Source organism: Stomoxys calcitrans, chromosome 1 (assembly GCF_963082655.1).
Source record: "Stomoxys calcitrans chromosome 1, idStoCalc2.1, whole genome shotgun sequence".
Taxonomy (NCBI): Eukaryota; Metazoa; Arthropoda; class Insecta; order Diptera; family Muscidae; genus Stomoxys; species Stomoxys calcitrans.
The window spans coordinates 30,853,214-30,875,369 of NC_081552.1; the positions used below are offsets into that span (position 1 = coordinate 30,853,214).

Genomic DNA, 22,156 nt, shown 5'->3' on the forward strand with positions numbered 1-22,156 from the left:
TATGCACAACCTCGTGCGGGACAGTCTCCACCGACTTTCCCTTGTGTTTTGTGTTGCTCCACAACCATTGCAACAAGAAGAACGCCCTTTTCCTCGCATCGTTGACTTCTCTGCGGTTGAGTCTTCTGAAGTGTGCGCTTATATCTGGCAGCCTTATAGCCGATGCTGTTGGTGTCACTTTCCAATTCCGTTGCTGAACGCGTTAACTCACTACACTTAATCTCTATTGCCGAACGGTGAGGAACTTCTAGGAGATGTTCAATCCCATATGCCTCAGCGAAATCAGCAGGCTCCTTCTCAATAATCTCGTCGCATACGTCCCGACTGTCATCCAAAAAGCAACTGTTCCCAAAGCATTCTGTCTAAAAACATCCCATAGTTGCAAAAGGCAGCCGCCTGTCGACAAACTGGACAGCGTTTCACTTTTCTCTTGAATCAGCCGTCGAAATTTAATGCTCTCCGCATATTGATTTTTTACCATCGAAGCGGTCTGTAAGAATTTTGCTTACTTTCTCCTATGTTATTGAGGTTCCATTGCAGGGGATTGTCCGGCTATAGACCAATGATTTCTAGTCAAAGAATAGCACATCAATGAACTCTTAAAAGCAAGGCAAACTGTGTAATGTTGCTAAAAAGCATTTGACCGGCTAACCGTATCGCGATATCGAATTCGCCATAAATCTATATCAGATTTATTTAGAGTAGGTTGTAAAGCACACATCTGCAAAATCTTACTTTCCTTATTTAAACCCAACTTATCCAACATTACCGATAGCAACAAACATACACATCCACATAATCCAAGTTTTTATGACAAATAACGCAGGTCCTCGTCCAAATGCCAGTGTTAGCATAGAATAATTGATAGTCGATATAGTCCAGTCCGGGGTCGTTCATGGCTCCTGAATTAAGGCAATATGTTCATTTACTCCATCCGAGCGTGCGTAGCTATCTCGCTCCGGTGGAGGTTTGCCTGGATGACCTCAATCATTAGTCCTCCAGTAACTGGGCATCTTGGGGGTGGTTGATGGTCTCCATGCAACAGGAAAGACACTCGTCAATAGGATAGTATTAAAAAAATGTAGCATATGCTGCTGAATATAAGGTAAGATTAGCTTCATAAATCGAATAGGTGTACCATCGGTTCCCGAAGCATACGACTTAATTCTAAATATTGCACATTGTAATTGGTCCGGATATATATTTCTAAAGTTGAGGGTGTTGTTACGGATATTAGAGTAAGTACTATTTCTTTGGCTAAAATCAGGTACGTAGTTTGAAGTAGAAGTACAATAATTATTCAACAAACTAGTATCTATAGATACACAGTTGCTATCACATATAACTGAATCAAGACTACCGGCAGAGCGTATTTTAAACAATTCTCTCGAATCTATGGTGTTGAATGCCCATTCAACAATAACGTGTCGATTCTGACATTTTTATCCATAGTTTAAATTATTACTTAAATTTAATTAAAAGAATTGAAATGAATTACATTATAATGAATTGAACGATAAATGTTTACTCCTCATATATTAAATATTAGTTCAAATAGCGGTAACTCTAGGCTGTTCTCTGCCACGAAGGGAAAGCTTTTACTTAAATTTCATTTAAAAGATTTGTCCTTTTCTATCTTAACAATTAATAGCTGAATTTAATTTCATAATGTCTGACTATTTTTAACTGAAATTCATAGCGTCACTTGTGCATCAACTTCCATAAGGGTAAGACGCTGCCATCCTTAAATAAACTGCTGTCACTTTGGATTGAAAGAACTGACATACTACCTTTTATTTCTTTTCGTTTCACTGATAACTTACTGTTCTGGGAGCTACATTGATATACAGTCCATTCTAGAAAACCCATCTCGGAATTGTACATGGTCCTTCGAACAATTGTACTCTCATTCATCTCCTCGGTTTGGAACCTTTATTTGCATTATCGCGAGAGTTTCTGGGATTTTGGAATAGCTTCTGATCGGATTTTCTTTGAGGGAATATGTCATCCAAGAAATTTATATTCTTCTCTGACCAATTGGTCACTTATTGCGCCAATTTTGCTGCCATCGATGTGTTAGAACACACCTTGTCAAGTTTACGGGTGGATCTCGACGACTTGGAACGTCGTTGGCATACCTTAACTCAAGTCTATGAGAAAGAGATGACAACTGAGGAGAAGCTCTCTCAAGAAGAGAAAGAGTCTATTCATTCCAAGTTTAATGAGTCTTGTAAGTCATTTAAAAGGTGTAAGACATCAATGCTTGATTTGATGGAGCTTGAAACTAGGAGAATGGAAAACTCGTTACGACAGACTGAGACAACTGAAACCAGGTCTTCGGATGAAACTGGTTATTCGTTAAAGGTGCCCCCATGTGACACTGAAATTTTCAGCGGTGGTTACGATAAATGGCCAAGCTTTAGAGACATGTTCTCTGCCATTTATATAAAACATCCGAAGTTATCTCCTGCTCAAAAATTATTCCACTTGAGAGCAAAGACAAGAGGGGAAGCGAATCAGATCGTGAAACAATATGCACTGACCGACAATAATTTCGCATTGGCATGGGATGCACTGCGACAGCGCTACGAAAATAAGCGTATACTTGTTAATCATCAACTTCGAAAAATATTTGAGACTGAAAGGGTTACATCTGAGAAAGGGAGAGCTTTGCGAAACTTGCAATATACTATTAATAACTGTCTTTTGGTTTTGAAAACATTTAACATTTCGGTTCTTTCGTGGGATCCTATACTGGTTTACTGGGTATCCTCAAGACTTCCAGATGAGACTTTGGCGGCTTGGGAAAATTCTCTTGCTGATCATAAGCAGATGCCTTCTTGGGATCAGCTTGACGAGTTCATTTCGAAGAGACTTAACATGTTGGAATCGATTTCGGACATGAGAAAACCATCGAATCAACCTACAACTTCTCAAAAATCGCAAAATTATCATGTTAAAACAGGAAAAAATTACAAACCGTGCAAGGCTTGTAAGGAAGACCATTCACTTCGTACTTGTCCCAAATTCATGTCGTGGCAACTTCCTCAAAGGCGAAAATTTATAACTGCTAACAAAATATGCGGCAATTGTTTGTCTTACGGACATATCGCTCAGAATTGCAAAAGCGAGAAACGTTGTCAGAAATGTCAGCAGTCGCACCATACCTTATTACATCCCGAATTTAACGCCACAGGAGCTAGGGAGATAAATCGAATGGAACCGCCGGCACAGGTATCGGCTTATCATGTTGACACGCAACTGGGAGATCAACCGTCCACTTCGGCTGCCGCATATGCTGATCCGGTTTCGTATGTTCAATCCAATTTTGCGAATTCCGGGGATTGTACTATTTTGCCAACTGCATTGATTGACTTGGAACACTTGGGGTCCAACTTTACAATTCGGGTTTTTATTGATCAGGGATCACAAGAATCCTTTATATCAAGCAGAATTGTTAATAGGTACTCAATACCGACTAGGAAAGCATTCACGACAATTTCTGGTTTGGGAGGCACTGTTTTAGAGAACTCGTCAAAGATCTGTAACTTAATATTGAAATCTCGAAATTCTAACTTTAAACTGAAGGCAACCGCGGTGGTTATTATGAATATGAATCATTTAATGCCATCTTCCACAACTCGGGTTTCTGATTGGTCCGATTTGAGAGGACTTGACCTAGCTGACCCGAATTTTAACAAACCAGCGCAGATTGATATGTTGTTGGGTAGCGATGTACTTCCATTTATTCTGAAAGCTGGTGTACGAAAGAATATATCGGGGAATCTGTTAGCACAAGAAACTGAATTTGGTTGGATATTGAGCGGTCCACCGAAAACTCGATCTACATCTTCCTTTGCGTCTTTCATAACTTGTTCGGACACTACAAATGACGAAGTTAGAAAATTTTGGGAGCTTGAAGAAGTTCCATCGTGTCGAAATTTGTCCGAAAATGACATTTGGTGTGAAGAATTTTACAAGGATACAACTGTTCGCCAAGCTGATGGGAAATATTTGGTAAGACTGCCATTTCGTCATGATCTGCCTCCAAATGTAACACTCGGGTTATCAAGAAGAGCTGCGATGGGACAATACCTTCATATGGAGAAATCTTTGAAAAAATCTTCCGCTCTTTCAACTGAATATACAAAAGTTTTATCAGAATATCTAGATCTTGATCACATGGAACCAACTTCTTCAACTGAAATGTGTCATAATGGAAAATATCTCTCATTCTATCTCCCTCATCACGCTGTTGTCAAACCTGAACGGACTTCCACTAAAGTTAGGGTTGTATTTAATGCTTCAAAAAGGACGTCTACTGGGTTTTCTTTGAATGATGTTTTGCATACTGGCCCCGTACTTCAAAACGATTTGATGAATGTCATTTTGCGCTGGAGATTTTTTAGATATGTTTTTAATGGCGACATACAAAAGATGTATCGTCAAATTTACGTGCATGAAAATGACAGGCAATTCAACGAATTTTGTTTAGAGATTCGCCAACTAAAGAAATAACTGATTTTTGTTTGAAAACTGTTACTTTTGGTGTAAACTGTGCACCATACTTAGCAATTCGAACCCTTTTGCAACTGAGCGATGACGGAAAATCGACTCATCCAACTGCTTCAGATATCTTGAAAAATCAAATCTATGTGGATGACATACTTTCTGGTGGATATTCGTTATCAGAAACTGAATCTTATTTAAAAGAACTTATTGATTTGCTGAATTCTGCTGGGTTTCCTTTAAAAAAGTTGACAGCAAACCATTCACTTATTCTGCGACACATGCCCCCGGAGGATCTTCTAAATGAAGATTTTTTGAAGCTAGAGAATACTAGCGAAACTAAAACATTAGGCATTCGTTGGAATGCGATGGCTGACACTTTTTCGTACGTTTCAAATGTAATTATTCCCACGAGTCCGCTAACTAAACGGAAAATATTATCAACTGTGGCGAAAATCTTTGATCCCGCTGGCTGGTTAGCGCCAATTATAATTGTGGCGAAAATTCTTCTCCAGCAACTATGGATTGATGGAACTGACTGGGATGAAGAAGTTAAGCCACACTCACTTGAGAAATGGTTAAATTTCACTTCAAACTTTCTGGATCTTGAATTAATTAGAATTCCTCGGTGGATCGGGTATACTCCTGTGAAGCAAGTTCAAATCCACGGATTTTGTGATGCCTCTGAAAAGGCATATTGTGCTTGCATATATATTTGTGCAGTCTCTTCTGCAACATGTATCACATCTAACTTACTTGTGTCAAAAAGCAAGGTGGCACCGTTAAAAACTGTCAGTCTTCCAAGACTGGAGCTATGTGGAGCTGCACTACTTGCAAAACTTTTGAAATCAGTTTCTCAAAATCTGGACATTGCTATTACTGATATTTATCTCTGGTCTGATTCCACCATAACTTTAGCGTGGCTGGACAAACCACCGTTTCACTGGAAGACATTCGTAGCCAACAAAATATCGGAAATTTTAGAAAATGTTGGGAACGCCACATGGAGGCATGTACCAACAAGTGAAAATCCAGCTGATCTTGGCACTCGTGGATGTACTGCAGCAGAACTAATGTCCAACTCATTATGGTGGCACGGACCGAAGTGGTTAGGAAAACCACCGGAATTCTGGCCAAAGTCTACCACATTTAAAGAGCCTGATCTTGAAAGAAAGGTCGTCAACTTTCAAACTGAGACACAGATAGAGGATATACTAGAGAGATTTTCATCCTTTAATCGGGCATTGCGAGTAATCTGTTTTATGTATCGTTTTATAAGAAAATGCAAAAAAAAGAGCTGTTCTGATATGGGAAATACTTTTATTACGGCTGCAGAAATTCGTACTGTAAAGTTCCAGTTGATTCGTTTGGCTCAACTGAGGTTTTATTCTACTGAGTATCATGCACTTGAAAACAACCAAGCAATTTCTTCGAAAAGCAAACTACTAACTTTGAACCCCTTTCGGGATACAGACAAATTGTTGCGAGTAGACGGTCGCCTCGCTAATTCTAATTTATCTTATAATGAAAAGCATCCCATCATTTTACCTGAGCATTCGCACTTTTGTAAACTTCTCATAACTTTTACTCATCATATTCTTTTACATGCTGAACACCAAAGCATGTTACGTGCAATAAGATCTGAATTTTATGTAATTCGCCTGAAAAATTCTATACGATACTGTATTCGAAACTGTCGGACTTGTACAATATACAAACAAAGAGTCAGAAATCAGATAATGGCTGCTTTGCCTCCTGAGCGCTGCAACTTTTCTTTGCCCTTTTCAAATACTGGTATAGATTTTGCGGGACCCTTCGACGTAAAGACTTCCAGACTCCGAAATGCAAAACTTCAAAAAGGATACGCTGCTGTTTTCGTGTGTCTCTCTACTCGAGCGGTTCACTTGGAAGCGTGTTCTGAGTTAACAACTGAGGCTTTTCTGGCTACTTTCGATCGATTTGTTGGACGGCGGGGGTTTCCGAACAAACTTTTCTCTGACAATGGAACAAATTTCGTCGGAGCAAATCGTGCTCTCACCCGGGAATATCAAAATTTTCTCAAATCTGCTGAAAGTCATCTTGTCGATAAATACAATATTCAATACTCATGCCCCACATATGGGTGGTTTATGGGAAGCCGCAGTGAAAAGCATGAAAACACATCTCCGAAAAGTAGCAGGCAATTTGAAATTTACATATGAAGAATTCTCTACTTTACTAATTCGAATTGAAAGTATTTTGAATTCTAGACCCTTATCTCCCACAAGCGAAGATTCTATTGAGATAACTGCTTTGACCCCTGGACATTTTTTACGAGGTGCGCCTTTAACAACTGTTCCAGAGGATTTCTCTGACAATTTGTCTCTTATTAACAGATGGAAAAGACTGAAAACTGTTCAAATACACTTTGCGAAAAGATGGAAAAATGAATACATATCTAATTTACAAAGAAGATACAAATGGAAGAATGAGCAACAAAATTTGAAGGAAAATGATCTTGTAGTTATCAAAGATGATAACTTGCCCCCAACTGAATGGCGTCTAGGTCGCGTTACTAAAGTATATTGTGGTCCTGACTCACGAGTTCGAGTTGCCGAATTAAGAACCCAAAATGGGACACTTGTGCGACCATTAGTTAAGCTGTGCATTTTACCTGTTGCCAATTGAATTCCTTAGTTCCCTTTGTTCCGTTCACATTTTAATAAACTTTACCTTACAGCAAAGCACTCTATGTTCCAAAATGCCGTATCTGTCAAGAAAGACATACACTGAGACACTGTTTGCGATTCCAACAAATGGATATCACTACACGCCGTCAAGAAGTAAAAAACAAGAGATTTTGCTACCGATGCCTATGCTCGTCTCATACCCGAGAGTGGTGTGGGTCCAGGATGGCTTGCCTTGTCTGCAACAAAAATCACCATACCATGCTACACTTACATGATCGGCAAAATAAACACAAACACTCTACTGATTATAGATCGCAACGGGAGACCAATAACAGAGTTCATAGAAACTACCAAAAAAAGAAGTCAAACTCCCAAAATTCTCCTCCAAGGTACACAACTACCGCCCCTCGCCAACATTCTGATAGCAAGTGCAAAGAAACTTCTAGACCACTTGTACGTGAAAGGTTGGATCTAAGGTCTAGGAAACACGGTTTTCTTCCCACTGCATTGGCTCGAGTATTAACGAATAGTGGTCCTGAGAAAGCGAGGCTTATGTTGAACTCTGCTGGCTTACAGACGGTCATTCTTAGGTCTATGGTAAATCGATTGAATCTCCGCACTACCAAGAAGAATGGTGAAGTGTTTTGCACGGTCAGTTTGCAGTCCTATCAGGACTCAGCTGCAAAAATTCAAATATCGGGAATCGTCAAAACCAATTGCAACATTACACTGCCTGAATCGACGTCTGAAAAACGGTTACAATCTGTTTATGATCACCTTACAGACTTGGCTGATCCTCATTTCTTTAAGCCAACGAACATAGAAATTTTTATTGGGAACGATCAATTGTCAAAAATTCTGCTTGCCGGTTTAATTCAGACATCGTCATCGATGCCAATTGCACAAAGTTCAATATTTGGATGGATCATCTCTGGGGCGTGTCTCTACTGAGGTTGCAGTCTTGCAAGGGGGCCGGCATGTTGAATGCCCATTCAACAATAACGTGTCGATTCTGACATTTTTATCCATAGTTTAAATTATTACTTAAATTTAATTAAAAGAATTGAAATGAATTACATTATAATGAATTGAACGATAAATGTTTACTCCTCATATATTAAATATTAGTTCAAATAGCGGTAACTCTAGGCTGTTCTCTGCCACGAAGGGAAAGCTTTTACTTAAATTTCATTTAAAAGATTTGTCCTTTTCTATCTTAACAATTAATAGCTGAATTTAATTTCATAATGTCTGACTATTTTTAACTGAAATTCATAGCGTCACTTGTGCATCAACTTCCATAAGGGTAAGACGCTGCCATCCTTAAATAAACTGCTGTCACTTTGGATTGAAAGAACTGACATACTACCTTTTATTTCTTTTCGTTTCACTGATAACTTACTGTTCTGGGAGCTACATTGATATACAGTCCATTCTAGAAAACCCATCTCGGAATTGTACATATGGAACCGGAAAAAAACGAGCGCCATATGAGCATTTAACCCTTCTTATAGTACTACGAGGCATAGCCTTGTATCTCTTATACCGCAAATCAGTACTGGCAGAGGGTTATTCAATAGAAGCGCGATATGCCAAATCCCTGTTAAGGATAGGATTATTATTGTACCATTTTGGTTTGCCATATCTAATTATTTTCGTTTTCGAAACGTACAGTAAATTGACGAAAAGTCAGTAAGCAATATATCGTTTACCAAACGTTCTATATTGATTGAATGAATTTGGCTCTGTGTAATCACGAAAAGATTTGAAAAAAGAATTACTGATGCCTTCCCTTACAATCCTGAAGATGGCTTGGTCCCGAAGTACGCCATGCCTTCAGTCCTAGCCAGTTCTTCCTCCATCTCCTCTCTGTGGAAAACCACTCATTTCTCCACGACCAAATCTTGGTTTTGCTTGTATAAGACTTCCATCATGAGCTCCGTCGCGAATTTGCCGCCCTCACCCCCGATGAAGACCGTCGCCTTTGTGAGCTGGAGGATTTAAATTTTTCTCACAAGGGCGAGCTTTGCGCCCCAGGGAAACTGCATACTCCCTCAATACATTCGCAGCGTGAAGATGTTCTCTGTATGATCGATGATCTGGTGGAATCCTACGAGATGCACTGCCGATATCGATGACTGCATAAGTCATCTAATATCTGTTGTGCTTCCTTGCCACTCTGGTGTAAGAGGGCGGCTCCTTACCATTCTCAACGAACATCTTCCTTTTGAAAGTCACAGTCCTCCATGAAGACTCAGGGGCTGTGTGTGCTTCCTTCGTTTCTGGACCGACTTTTTCCCCCTCCGCAGGACACTGTTTGGAATTTCCATCGCGGGAGGGCTAGCTGGACCTTCCCAGAGTATTTGAAATCGGGTAGCTTTTTTAGCGTTTTCGCAGTGTTTTGCTATTCGGGAGATCTGATTCTCTTTCCAGCTTCCGTAGAAGTGCCTGGAATGTCGGTTCTACCCCTTCCATCATCCTGCACTTTCGCCCGATTGTGCTGCCGGTGCATAGTCCTCTGTCTCCTTCGTCGTGCCCAAGATTGTGAGCTTAGCAAAGCCTTCGCTCACTTCTGCCATCATCCCGCTGTCCTCATCTCTGGATTCGGCTGCGATGACCGTTTCATTGACACTGTCTGAATCGGAAAACCAACTTTACTCAAAGGCTGGGTATGAACTGCGCATGCCCCTGGTTTACCCGTCTCTTCCTAATTTGCTAGTATGACGACTGGTTGTGTACTTGAAGCTTTACTCTCAACTACACGTACCAAAGCACCCACACTTATAGGAGTGGCGGACAACATGCTATGGTCTGATGCCACCACCGAGCTCTTTGGAGCTCATTTTGAGTCTACTCCTGAAAGGCTTTAAAATTTTTCGTAATAGGTACCTATTCCGAGATACGGATATTTTTATTCGAGGAGCGAAATGAAAACACGTCCGCTCCACTCAGCGGTTACTTTATTATTCTGCCCTGTTCAAACTTCTCTTCCAAGTGGTGTTGCTATGCGGCACGCCGTTCCAACTCGGCATAAAAAGGAGGCCCCTTATCATCGAGCTTAAACTTTAATTGGACTGCACTCATTTAATTGATAAAAACTATCCACTGTTCCTTAAGAGAATGTTAATGTGAAAAAGCTGTTCCATACCTCTTAACTTTGAAGCCAGAAACTCGAATGAGAAGTTATTTTTGACAAAAAAATAGCACTCGTCAAATCCTCTCATTTGAATTTCATATTACCTAGGTTTTACAAAATTTAAAGAAATAAACCCCTCAGGTGCCTCCTGGATTTATGGTTCTATAGGAATCATTCAAATAATTTTAAATTCAAAAAATCTAGAATCGCTAATATTCGATGACTCAATGTTATAACCGATAGTTCCATGTTTTTTATCCACTAAAAGTCGACTTCGACTCTCTCACTCAAAAAATCGAAAACCGATTAGTCGAAATTTCAGTTCCCTCCTATATAACAAATGCATTCATGCATTTGTGAACAAATATAACTTTTAGAGACGTGTTAGCTTAAATTAAATCCACGCTAACAATTTTTTCTATTTATACACACTTTACAAATGATTTGATTGAGTGCCGTAATACTGAGAATATGTTTCTTAACAAAGTTTTATTAACGCTTATATTTACCGGCATAACATCAGCAACAGTCCATCAACAGGAGCAAAGGTTTTATAGGGAGGAGCATTTACATAAACAAACACGTCGTGCTGCCATAGATAATGATGCCAACTCAGCCAAAAGAGATCACACACTAATCGACAACCACGAATGTGAGGATTTGAAAACCCTCTGCACTCATATTAAATCCACCGACAACCTTTCGGTGTTGGAATGCGTGTCCACTTTTACCTCTTCTCAGCTGGAAGCCTTATCAGACAAATGCCAGCATGCTGTCTGGTACGAAACGAAGGAGATGCTTAAGGGCAAGTGGATTGAGGATAATCTCTTGAAAAAACCCTGTCTTAAGGACAGAGACAAATTGGATTCCTGTTTAAATGCGGTCGATATTTGGTCGTGCATTAAGGAGCGAGTAGTACAAAGTATTGAGCATGGCAGTAAATGTCGTTCATATGTAAAGAGAGCAGTTGCGGTTTTCTTCCCAGATTATGAAAACCTGGGGGATTTCTTTAATAGCTGTTCCACAGAATTAGAACAACTTGAATGTGGTCGTTTGAATATTGAACACAAGCCACTATCACAACTAGAAACGGCGGAATGTCTCGAGCAGACAGGAGCTGATGTTTTGGGCCAGCCTTGCAAGGCGGCTATAGCCCGTATAGAGCAGCAACATGAAGATTTAAGATTTTTTGAAATTTGTTCGGAAGACCTGAAACATTTGTGTCCACAAGAGGTGAGCGGCACGCCGGGAGCTTTCAAGTGTTTGGTGAAAAACAAAGCTAGTCCCAGTCTGACCACACGTTGTGGCGACCAAATATCCCAGAGAGATCGAGAGATAGCGAAGGACTATCGTGTTTCACACGGCCTGGCCAAGGCCTGTAAAGAAGATATAAAACAACATCATTGTCGACGTGGGGTTTCCGAAGACAAACAAGTTCGTTTGGCACAGATTTTACTTTGTCTTGAAACTGTGGAGAAGAACGGTACCAAGGTCTCACCCGAATGTCGTACAGAAATTGATGATCATCGACGTATGCTCATGTCCGACGGTCAGTTATCCCCAGAAATTTTGAACGATTGTGCCGATGACATACCGAAATTTTGCAGCAATGTAGATAAATTATCGAATATAGGCATGGGCCAAGGTACTGGCGGGGAAATCATACATTGTCTCATGGAGCATGCACGCAAGCGGCGTAAAGATAGACGTATAACATCCCAGTGTCAACGTTCTTTGGAAGTTTTAATTAAAGTCTCAGATGTGGGCGAAGATTGGCGTGTAGATCCAGTCTTGCGTCGCAATTGCAAGCCCGTTGTGGATGTTGCCTGTAGAGACACTGATGGTGGAAATGCTCGCGTTATGTCATGTTTAATGGAACAATTGGGCACTCCCGCCATGACGCCTGAATGTGAACACTCCCTCCTGTTGATACAATACTTTGTAGCTAGAAATTTTAAACTTGATCCCCAGCTGTACAAACAATGTCATGATGATGCCATAAAATATTGCCATGCTAAAAAACAATGGGATGATGTGGCCAATGTACAAATGGATCCAGAACGAGGTCCTTTAATCTTACCTTGTCTACATCGTATGGCTTACAGTGATGATGAGCAAAATACCCTAAGACCAGGTTGCTTTAAAGAAGTCAAAAGGGTAATGCGTCAACGAGCCGTATCCGTCGATTTGATACCAGAAGTCGAAGATGCGTGCATTGATGATTTGTCTTATTACTGTTTTGATCATACGGAAAAGGGAGCTGAAATGGATTGCCTGCAAGTTAATTTGGAGAAGTTGCAAAAATCTTGTAGGGTAAGTAGTGGAAGAGACAATTCTGAGAGATCAAATGCTGTTTTTTTTCAGTCTTCATTGAAATAATGCTACATTGAAACGCCTGATCATAGGTCATCTTTATCTTATCGATGATTGAATAGCTTGGTATAACCAACGTAATGTTTATCTATAATGGACTGGTTGGTATAAATTAAACAGTTAAAATTGTTGGTTTATCATTTGGATGAGTCACTTAAGTGTCCATAGCTGTATGTAGCACACAAGAGTTTAATATTATATTTTAAAAAGGGGGCAGGTGGGGGGGTTGTAACCAGCAGGGCGATGACTTTGATATTTATAAAAGCGCCAAGCGTTCTTTATATTTTTGTATTCGTTCTCTAGCTTTATTAAGATATTGATTTATCACTGAGATGCTTAGTTCAGGGAAGGTTAAATGCAGATGTCTGTTTGGGCATCTCTGAACCAAAAAGAACTCTGAAAGAAACTATGAACCAAAGAGAAAGAATATCACTATTTAGGTAAAGGTGTTGTGGGGGTGTGACATGCGTGGCCAATTGCTTAAGGCTCGGCTTTGACGTGAAAGGAATTTGCATTTTTGTTGTTGTTGTTGTTTGGATATATTTTGAGAGGCTGCACAACTATACAAAAAATTTATAACTATAGTTCCTATGTGGGTTTTATGAAAGAGAGTTTGTGGCACATATTACGGCTAAACGGCTGAATGGGTTTTAGTAAAATTGGCATCAATCGATTTTTCCGGAAATTAAATCCATGAAAATGAGAAATTAATTTACAATAAAAGAAGAGGAATAAGCAGAAATACAACAAGTGGTTGTTGTTGCTTTTTACTTAAGAATCCATTATTTTTATGAATGCAAAGCCATAAGTGGGAGTATTAATGGGGAGAGTATGAGAGTTGACTGGAATGTGCGAGACAAAGAGTATGCTAAATGAGGTCATTACTGGATGCGGGTGTGTGGTGGTGTGATGCGCACCCAGAAAAATCATTGGTTTGAATTCGATTATAGGCACAAATCGATGATAATGCTAAATAATTTTTAATTATCAGCATCAATGATCGGTCATGTTCTTAGTGCAGTAGTTGACTCAATATTGATACTATTGAGAGCATAAAATGAAGATTTTTATAATCGGTCTTTTGGTTATGCCAATCATTTGCATAAAAAATAAATTTGTTTTGCCTCTAGTTGTTGTACCAAATACTTATTATGTGAAAACTCCTAGCGAAGCACAAAGAGTTGACACAACTACGATTTCAGTCATATTCATAAAATTTCTGTTTTAGTTATATAGTAATGGAACCAATCAGTCACTTTAACCGAATGTGATATTGTCGTTAAAGTTATTTCTTCTCGATGTTAAGTTAGGCAGAATTTATTATTGCAAAAGTAAATGTCTCGTATGGACTTAAATAATTATACTACGTAAATTTAAATTAGCGCACATTCTATTTACGAGGAGTTCACTGAATTAAATGGATAAACCTCGTTCAGCTGTTGGTTGTTGACAGTGATGCAGCTATTTCACATGTTCGGGTTGTCCATTTTGTTACAATAGTTCCTAGATGGATACTTCTCTGTTTATTGTAGAAAATATTTGTGTTTAAAGCTATGATTTTTTTGCATGTTAACATATTGGAATTTTTCAAATAAAGAAACATACATACGTACATAAACAAGTAAAAGCGTGCTAAGTTCGGCCGGGTCGAATCATGGGGACCCACTACCATGAATTCTGCCAAAAATATTATAAATCATTTTATTCTACATGCCAAACTTCTGTTAAACCAACAAAATTTAAAGCTTCTAGAAACCGAACAAGGATAATCGAGAGACCGGTTTATATGGGAGCTATAACAGGTTATAAACAATTTAAAATTTTCTGCCAAATCGGAAAAAAATTGCGGCTTGTAAGGGCTCAAGAAGTCAAATCGGAAGATCGCGTTTATGGGAGCTATATTAGGTTATAGACAGATTTAGACCGTACTCGGTACAGTTGTTGGAAGCACAACAGCACAGTATCTGCAAAATTTCAGCCAAATCGGACTAAAATTGCAGCTTCTAGGGTCTCGAGAAGTCAAATCGGGAGATCGGTAAATATGGGAGCTATATCCAGATCTGAACCGATAATGGCCCTTTTGGAATCCCCACTAACCTACATCAATAGTTAGTATTCTTGCAAAATTTCTAGCGGCTTGCTTTACGCATTCGACACCTATCGTGATTTTGACAGACGGACGCGCGGACGGACGGGCATGGCTTGATCGACTCAGAATGTCGAGACGATCCAGAATATAAATACTTTATGGGATATTTTGATGTGTTACAAACGGAATGACTTGATAGTATAATCCCAACCCATGGTGCTGGGTATAAAGATGGAGGGAGTGCAATTTGGAAATGTTTGATTGAAATTGGAGACGGATCGGTCCTGCCGGAGAGAGTATACTGCAAGATTTGTCGTGAGATTTAAAAATATGGCAAACAGAATACTTCCAATATTTTTAAACATAAATGTGTTCACCAACCACCGTGTGATGAAACTCACATTCAAATTAATACCACGGAAAGGTCAGATCGCTTTTTTAACATAAAACGTTTTTAAAAAAATTTTAAGTTCTTGTAAAAAATTAAAAAAAAGTTATTTTTTCCCAAGCTACTAAGATTTAACAACAACAAAAAATCGTTTAAATTTTCAAATTGTGTTAACAAAACATTTTTTAAAAAAGTTAAACAAAAATTTAAAAAACAAAACAATTAAAAAAAAGTTATTTTTATTTCCCAAGCTTCTATGATTTTATAACAAAAAAAATCATTTTCTTAATATTTATGAGCATTTAGTAAAGAAATGTCAAACGTAGTAATATAGAAACCACCAGGTTCAATAAGATTTTAAAACGGTTTCCAGAAATCTCACTCCTAAGAATTTTGAGAAAATGTTTTGAGCTTTAAATGAAAAATTGCCGATTTTCGGCAAGCCCATTTTCCCCCAGCACATACCTTATATGACGGAAAACACTATTTTCCGTAAAAAATCGTATAAATCGGTACAGTAAATTAACGTTCATAGGAGGTCATCTTTGACAAGGTGTATCTCACCATGTATTCAAGATATGGGACAATTACGGCATGTCCTTGAACACTTATGTATTCTTCTACAAATGTCTAGAACATTTTGTACAGATCAATAGATCAAAAGTTGTGGACGGATTTCCATTATGGAATATAAAATATTTTTTCATTCATATTTCATTTCAATAACCAAATTAATTGACCCAATTAATTTTTTAATTGAAACTGCTTCAGTCACCAAAATGATAATATCAATCACATTTTTTGAAAAAGGTTATTGACAATTTTTTCAATTGAAAAAATTACATATTCAATTAAAAAAATTATTGAAAATTTTTGAAATTGGATCAATTAATCCAATTAAAAAATTATAGATTTTTTTTTTTAAATTTTCAATTAATTTTTTAACTGATCCATTTAAAAAAATATTGCAATTTTCGAAACATCCAAATAATTTTGTAAATGGACCAATTGAAAATATTCAAATTTTATATTAAAATTTTTGCGAAAAACGAGCTGTATAAGGCGCACCCTCGATTTCGATGCAACATGGTTCACATATGTTAAACTCCTGGAACACAAATTTGAGGTTTATGTTTGGGTCCATTACCACAATCCTTAGAAACAAAACAAATCCAGGGGTTTTTTCGGAAAATTAAACGAAAATATTGTGTTCCGAATTATAAAAGAATGAGTCGAGAGGCAGTAACTTTATGAATAACTTGCTTTGGGGAAGTAAACCCAACTGAAAAAACATTTATCTTGAATATGTTATAATTAGATCGATGCTGGAGAAGCCCTTATGCCATTAATATGCACATTTTGATCATTAATAAGATAAGAATTACGTCTAGAAATTTAAAAAGGTAGTCGAAAGACTGTTTGTGGGGGAGCTTTAACTGCTATATATAAAGAGTATTTATCAAAATTTTGAGCGACAGTCATAACAGTGCTTTCTGTTCTAAAAGAGTTTCCGATTACATTAAAAAATGATTGAAAGTTACTGCCTAGACTACTAAATTTTTTTTTCTTTTTGTCACTCGATTCGTTCGCTAATTCAATGGAAGCAGCTTTTTTCACTCTATAAAATCATTTGCTTTCAATGAATTGGCGAACAAATTGAGTGATAAAAAGGAAAAAAATTAAGTGGTCTTGATCGTAATTGTTTAATTGAAAAATATTAAATTTTCAATCAAATATTTGTATATAATTTTTTTTAATATTCAATAAAATAATTGTTGAATCAATAAATTGTTTAATTAAAAATTTCAATCATGATCGATCAAAAATTTTCGATTCAATTAAAAATTTCAATTATGATACTTTCGAAAAAATTTCAGATTTTATTAAAAAATAATTGATTCAATTAACTTTTTTAATTGAAAAGAAAGATTTTCAATTAAATTTTTAATTGAAAAAAATTTCGTGGTATTTTTTTCTGTGAACTGTCAATATACACGGATACTCTGAGTATCGAGCAATTTGTTTGGGTATCAAAAATGAAATGTAGTGTATCAAACATGTTTGAACATTTTTCTATAAGTACTTGTGTATGCAAACTAACATTTACTTCTGCCCAGCAAAGAGGGTGAAAAAGAAAAAGAGTGGGTTTCTGCTTTGTCTTCCACATACTGTAAAATAACTCGCGTTAAAGACACAACCTGTTCGATGTATTCCAATTGGATTCACATTGAGGGTTGCAACATTTGGCTTTGCAACCGAAAGTTGGAATAAAAAAAAATGTAATATCGTAAGCAATTCAAACATGTTGTGTCTTTAACTTTTGCCACTCGTCATCTCGAACTGGGCTCTAATGCCAACTCTTCTTCTTTTTTTACCCTCTTTGGTGCACAATCGAACAAGAGTGAATGTGTATTCGTCGTTTTTTTATCAAGGGTTGTCACAGTGTTTTAAGGCATGTGGAACATGTATGTGCTGGCACAATACACTTAGCATCCATACTCCTTGAACCCAAATATGTTTGTGGTATCCAAATCCATACACTTTGTCATTCTCTGAAATGTAACTGAAAAGTTTTTCTACTTATTTGGTATCCTCATCCTCATCCCCAGCATGATATTTTTACCTATTAGGGCAATATGGGTATCAAATGGAAGGTATTCAACTGATTTAACGATTTTGATATACATCTTTGGCCCCTAGTCTCAGGGGGATCACCCCACCCACAAAACACCTCACGCAGTACATTTTAACCGATTGGGCAATAAGGGTATCAATTGAAAGGCATTTAAACACTTGTGGCGAAATTTGTATATCAAATTTGTAGTCTGCTTTTAAATACGGTTCATTTAATATCCATATCACCAAATTGGTAAAAATGTGCTTTGGGGGTTGTTTTTGGGTTTAGGTGACCCCTTGACACTTGGGGTAAAGTTGTATATGAAAGTCGTACTACTTACACAGTTTAATAACTTTCAGTTTCATACCTAATTGTCCCTATAGGTTGGTTGACTAAACAAAAACTGATTTCTGGTAGTTCAGCGATTCAAATCCATTCATGCACAGAACAAATTAAATATTCGATTCAATTAAGATATTTATGCATTCCATAAAAAAAATTGCTGAAATCAGTCCAATAAAGGAATTTGCATTATGGATTAACAATTTTACTAATTGGATTTGTGATAAGCTAAACAAGTAAAAGCGTTCTAAGTTCGGCCGGGCCGAATCTTTTATACCCTCCACCATGGATCGTATATGTCGAGTTCTTTTACCGGCATCTCTTCTTAGGCACAGTTGTTGGATATCATAACAAAACACGTCGTGCAAAATTTCATTCAAATCGGATAAGAATTGCGCCCTCTAGAGGCTCAAGAAGTCAAGACCCAAGATCGGTTTATATTGCAGCTGTATCAAAACATGGACCGATATGGCCCATTTATAATACAAACCGACCTACACTAATAAGAAGTATTTGTGCAAAATTTCAAGCGGCTAGCTTTACTCCTTCGGAAGTTAGCTTGCTTTCGACAGACAGACGGACGGACGGACGGACATGGCTAGATCGACATAAAATGTCGCGACGATCAAGAATATATATACTTTATGGGGTCTCAGACGAATATTTCGAGTAGTTACAAACAGAATGACGAAATTAGTATACCCCTAATCCTATGGTGGAGGGTATAAAAATGCAATTAAAGTGATTATTAACTCCATAAACCAAATATTTGAAAGTTGCCTTTTCTTTTAAGCAACTTTTTTACTGTTTTAATAAAAATATTTCACATGAATAAAAACTTTTTATGTCATTAAAATAAATAAATAAATTAAAAAGCGCCTCAAAAAATAAGGATTTGTATTACAAATTTCAAAATCGTACCGGAAGTGGGAGAAATAGTACGTTTAGTACAGAAATTGGTACTATTTGGTACTTTCTTTGTTAATTAAACTAGAGCTCTGAATTTTGGAACTTAGGTACACTGTGGCAACCTTATTAGGGTAACTACAAGAGTTTTTGGAAATTTTCACATTTAAATACTAAAAAAGTACCAAAAAGGTATGACATGGGTAAACTTTGTACCAGGGCGGATGGGTAGAGGTAGAATTTTGAAGTTTGGCTTAACAGACATCTGGTGCAAAAGTAGGAGGGTGAAAAGAAAAAATGGAAAAATAGTACTGGCAACGGGAAAATACGTAAGTTTGGAGCTAGAGGTCTGAAATTTGGCATGTAGGTAGAACTAGGAAATATATGATGAGTGACGAAATGATCTATTTAAATTTCGTACATTTTGGTAGCGAAATTAACACCATTTGGTACTTTCTTAACAGATGAAGCTAGAGATCCGAAATTTGGCATGTATGTACAACTAAGAAAGAAATGATGGATGACTAAATGATCTATTCAAAATTCGTACATATTGGTATCATTTGGCACTTAATGTTCAGATGGAGCCAGAGGTCTGAAAGTTGGCATGTAGATACAACTAAGAAATATACGATAGGTGAACATACGATCTATTAAAAATTCATACATTTTGCTGCCAAAATTGGTACCATTTTGTACATTCAGTTCAGAAGGAGCTAGAGCTTTAAAATTAGGCATGCAGGTTCAACTAGGAAATATAGTATGGGTGGCCAAATGATCTATTCATCATTCGCACATTTTGATACCATTTGGTACTTTCTTTACAGATGGAGCTAGAGGACTGAAATTTGGCATGTAGGAACAATTAAGAAATATACGATTGGTGACTAAATGATCTATTAAAAATTCGTACATTTTGGTACCAAAATTGGTACCATTTTGTACTTTCTTTACAGATGGAGCTAGAAGTCTGAAATTTGGCATTTAGGTACAAGAAAGAAATATATAATAGGTGACACTAAATGATTCGTTCAAAATTCGTACATGTTGGTACCAACAAGTGCAAAATAGCTTATCTTCGCCTACAGCGAACGGGGACTGCTAAAGTTATGCAATTCCACAAGCATTACCGCAGTCTTGATAAAAATACGACATGTGGAAGAAAACGTATTAATTTTGGTGTAATTGGTACCTTAAAAGAATATATTGGACAACTAGAATATATTTTCTATTCGTATATTTAGGTACTCAAACGTACAAAACTATCTTAACGGAGCGAGCTAAAGCTCTCAAAATTAGAATACAAGCACACCTTGACTATTAACCAGAAGATTATTCATAACGTACATTTAGGTACTAAAACGTACAAAATGGTACATTCTTTACGAAGGCGATAGATTTCTGAAATTTTATACGCAATTATTACAAAACTTCATAATCTTATAAACTGAGTGCCTACCTACATAGGTTTTTAGAAGTCCTACACTAGAAAGAGGGTATCAAAATTTGGGGTAGCGAAGCGGACCACCGGAATGCTAGTAAAAATATATAATTGATGTTTTTCACATAATTAAAAAACATTTTCATTTCACTTCCTTTTATTCCGCGGTATCTCTTTTTAGACAAACATAAACATATTGAATAAGAACTGTTATGCTATTGGAGCTATATCAAGTTATAGTCCGATTCGGACCATAAATGAATGCTGAACGTTGTAGACGTCATTGTGTAATATTTCAGTTCATTCGAAAAAGAATTGCGCCTTGTAGGGGCTCAAGAAGCAAAACCGGAGATAGGTTTATATGGGAGCTGTGTCAAGCTATTGATCGATTCAGACCATATTAGAACACGTTGGTCATGAGAGAAGCCGTTGTACAAAATTTCAGCCAAATCGGATGAGAATTGCGCCCTCTAGAGGTTCAAGAAGTCAAGACCCAGATCGGTTTATAGGGCAGCTATATCAGGTTATATATCGATTTACGCTAAACTTCCTACTTTACCTACACTAATAAAAAGAATTTGTGCAAAATTCCAAGCGGCTAGCTTTACTCCTTCGAAAGTTAGCGTGCTTCGAAAGTTAGCGTGTCAGAGCCTTCGGGGACTACTAACATTTATCATATTACAAAGCTCACCATTAAATGAAACACATTGCGAACGTCCATTCAGATATGAAAAAATAAGTCTGAAAGCAGAGGAAGAAAATGAAAATTTGGTGCTTAGCTTGTCCACAAGTCTTAAGTGGTCTACTCTATCAAATGCCTTAGTTAAATCTAAACCAACAAGCGCACCAACGTAATGATCATTAAGAGCAGCTCTAATAGCATCCGATAGTTTTAACAAATGTGTAGTAGTACTAACACCCTGTCGAAATCCATTGCTAAACAAACATTTCTCATCGATGTAGCTTAGCATATATCGTTTAATGTGCTCTGCAATTTTCGAAATAGCAGGCAAAATGGTAATTGGTTGCAAATTGCTAATCTCAAAAGAACCACGAGCTTCGGCATAGGAACAACTCTGCCGACTTTCCACGCTTCTGCAAAAATAGAAATACTGTTCACCAAAACCAGTATATACCTAGATACGTAGGGAAAAATAATTTCTTATTTAATGATCACAGGCTTCGAAAAAAACGACAAATTGTCGTTTCCATTATGAGCCTCCCCTTCATTGTCAGGGACATGATCTGTAAAGAGTATTATTAACAAATTAAATTTCATACATATTTAAAATTAATTGTAATAATGACCAATCTTAACATTTTGCTCACAATACCACGAAATCTTGATCCACTTATGTTATCTTCTATCCTCAGCGCCGTATTCTAAGTTAATATAATCTCTATATGGGCAATAAACTATTTAAATAAGATAATGTTAATAATGTATATAAATGTCACTACAATTGTTGTGTTTTATTGTGTTGCCCAAAAAGTAATTGCGGATTTTTTAAAAGAAAGTAAATGCATTATTGATAAAACTTAGAATGAACTTTAATCAAATATACTTTTTTTACACTTTTTTTCTAAAGCAAGCTAAAACTAACAGTTGATAACTGACAGAAGAAAGAATGCAATTACAGAGTCACAAGCTGTGAAAAAATTTCTCAACGCCGACTATATGAAAAA

At 37.2% G+C, this 22,156-nt stretch overlaps 1 protein-coding gene across 2 annotated transcripts in view; it reads left to right on the forward strand.

Annotated features, from left to right (window-relative positions):
* Positions 1-10,646: 10,646 nt before the first annotated feature.
* LOC106086267 (Golgi apparatus protein 1) overlaps positions 10,647-22,156 on the forward strand; it is a 45,113-nt gene continuing 33,603 nt past the window's right edge. For both annotated transcript variants that reach the window (XM_013250866.2, XM_013250867.2), the window contains exon 1: positions 10,647-12,627. In XM_013250866.2, the coding sequence (XP_013106320.1) occupies positions 10,786-12,627 (1,842 nt within the window). In that variant the 5' untranslated portion in view covers positions 10,647-10,785. The remainder of the gene's footprint in view (positions 12,628-22,156) is intronic.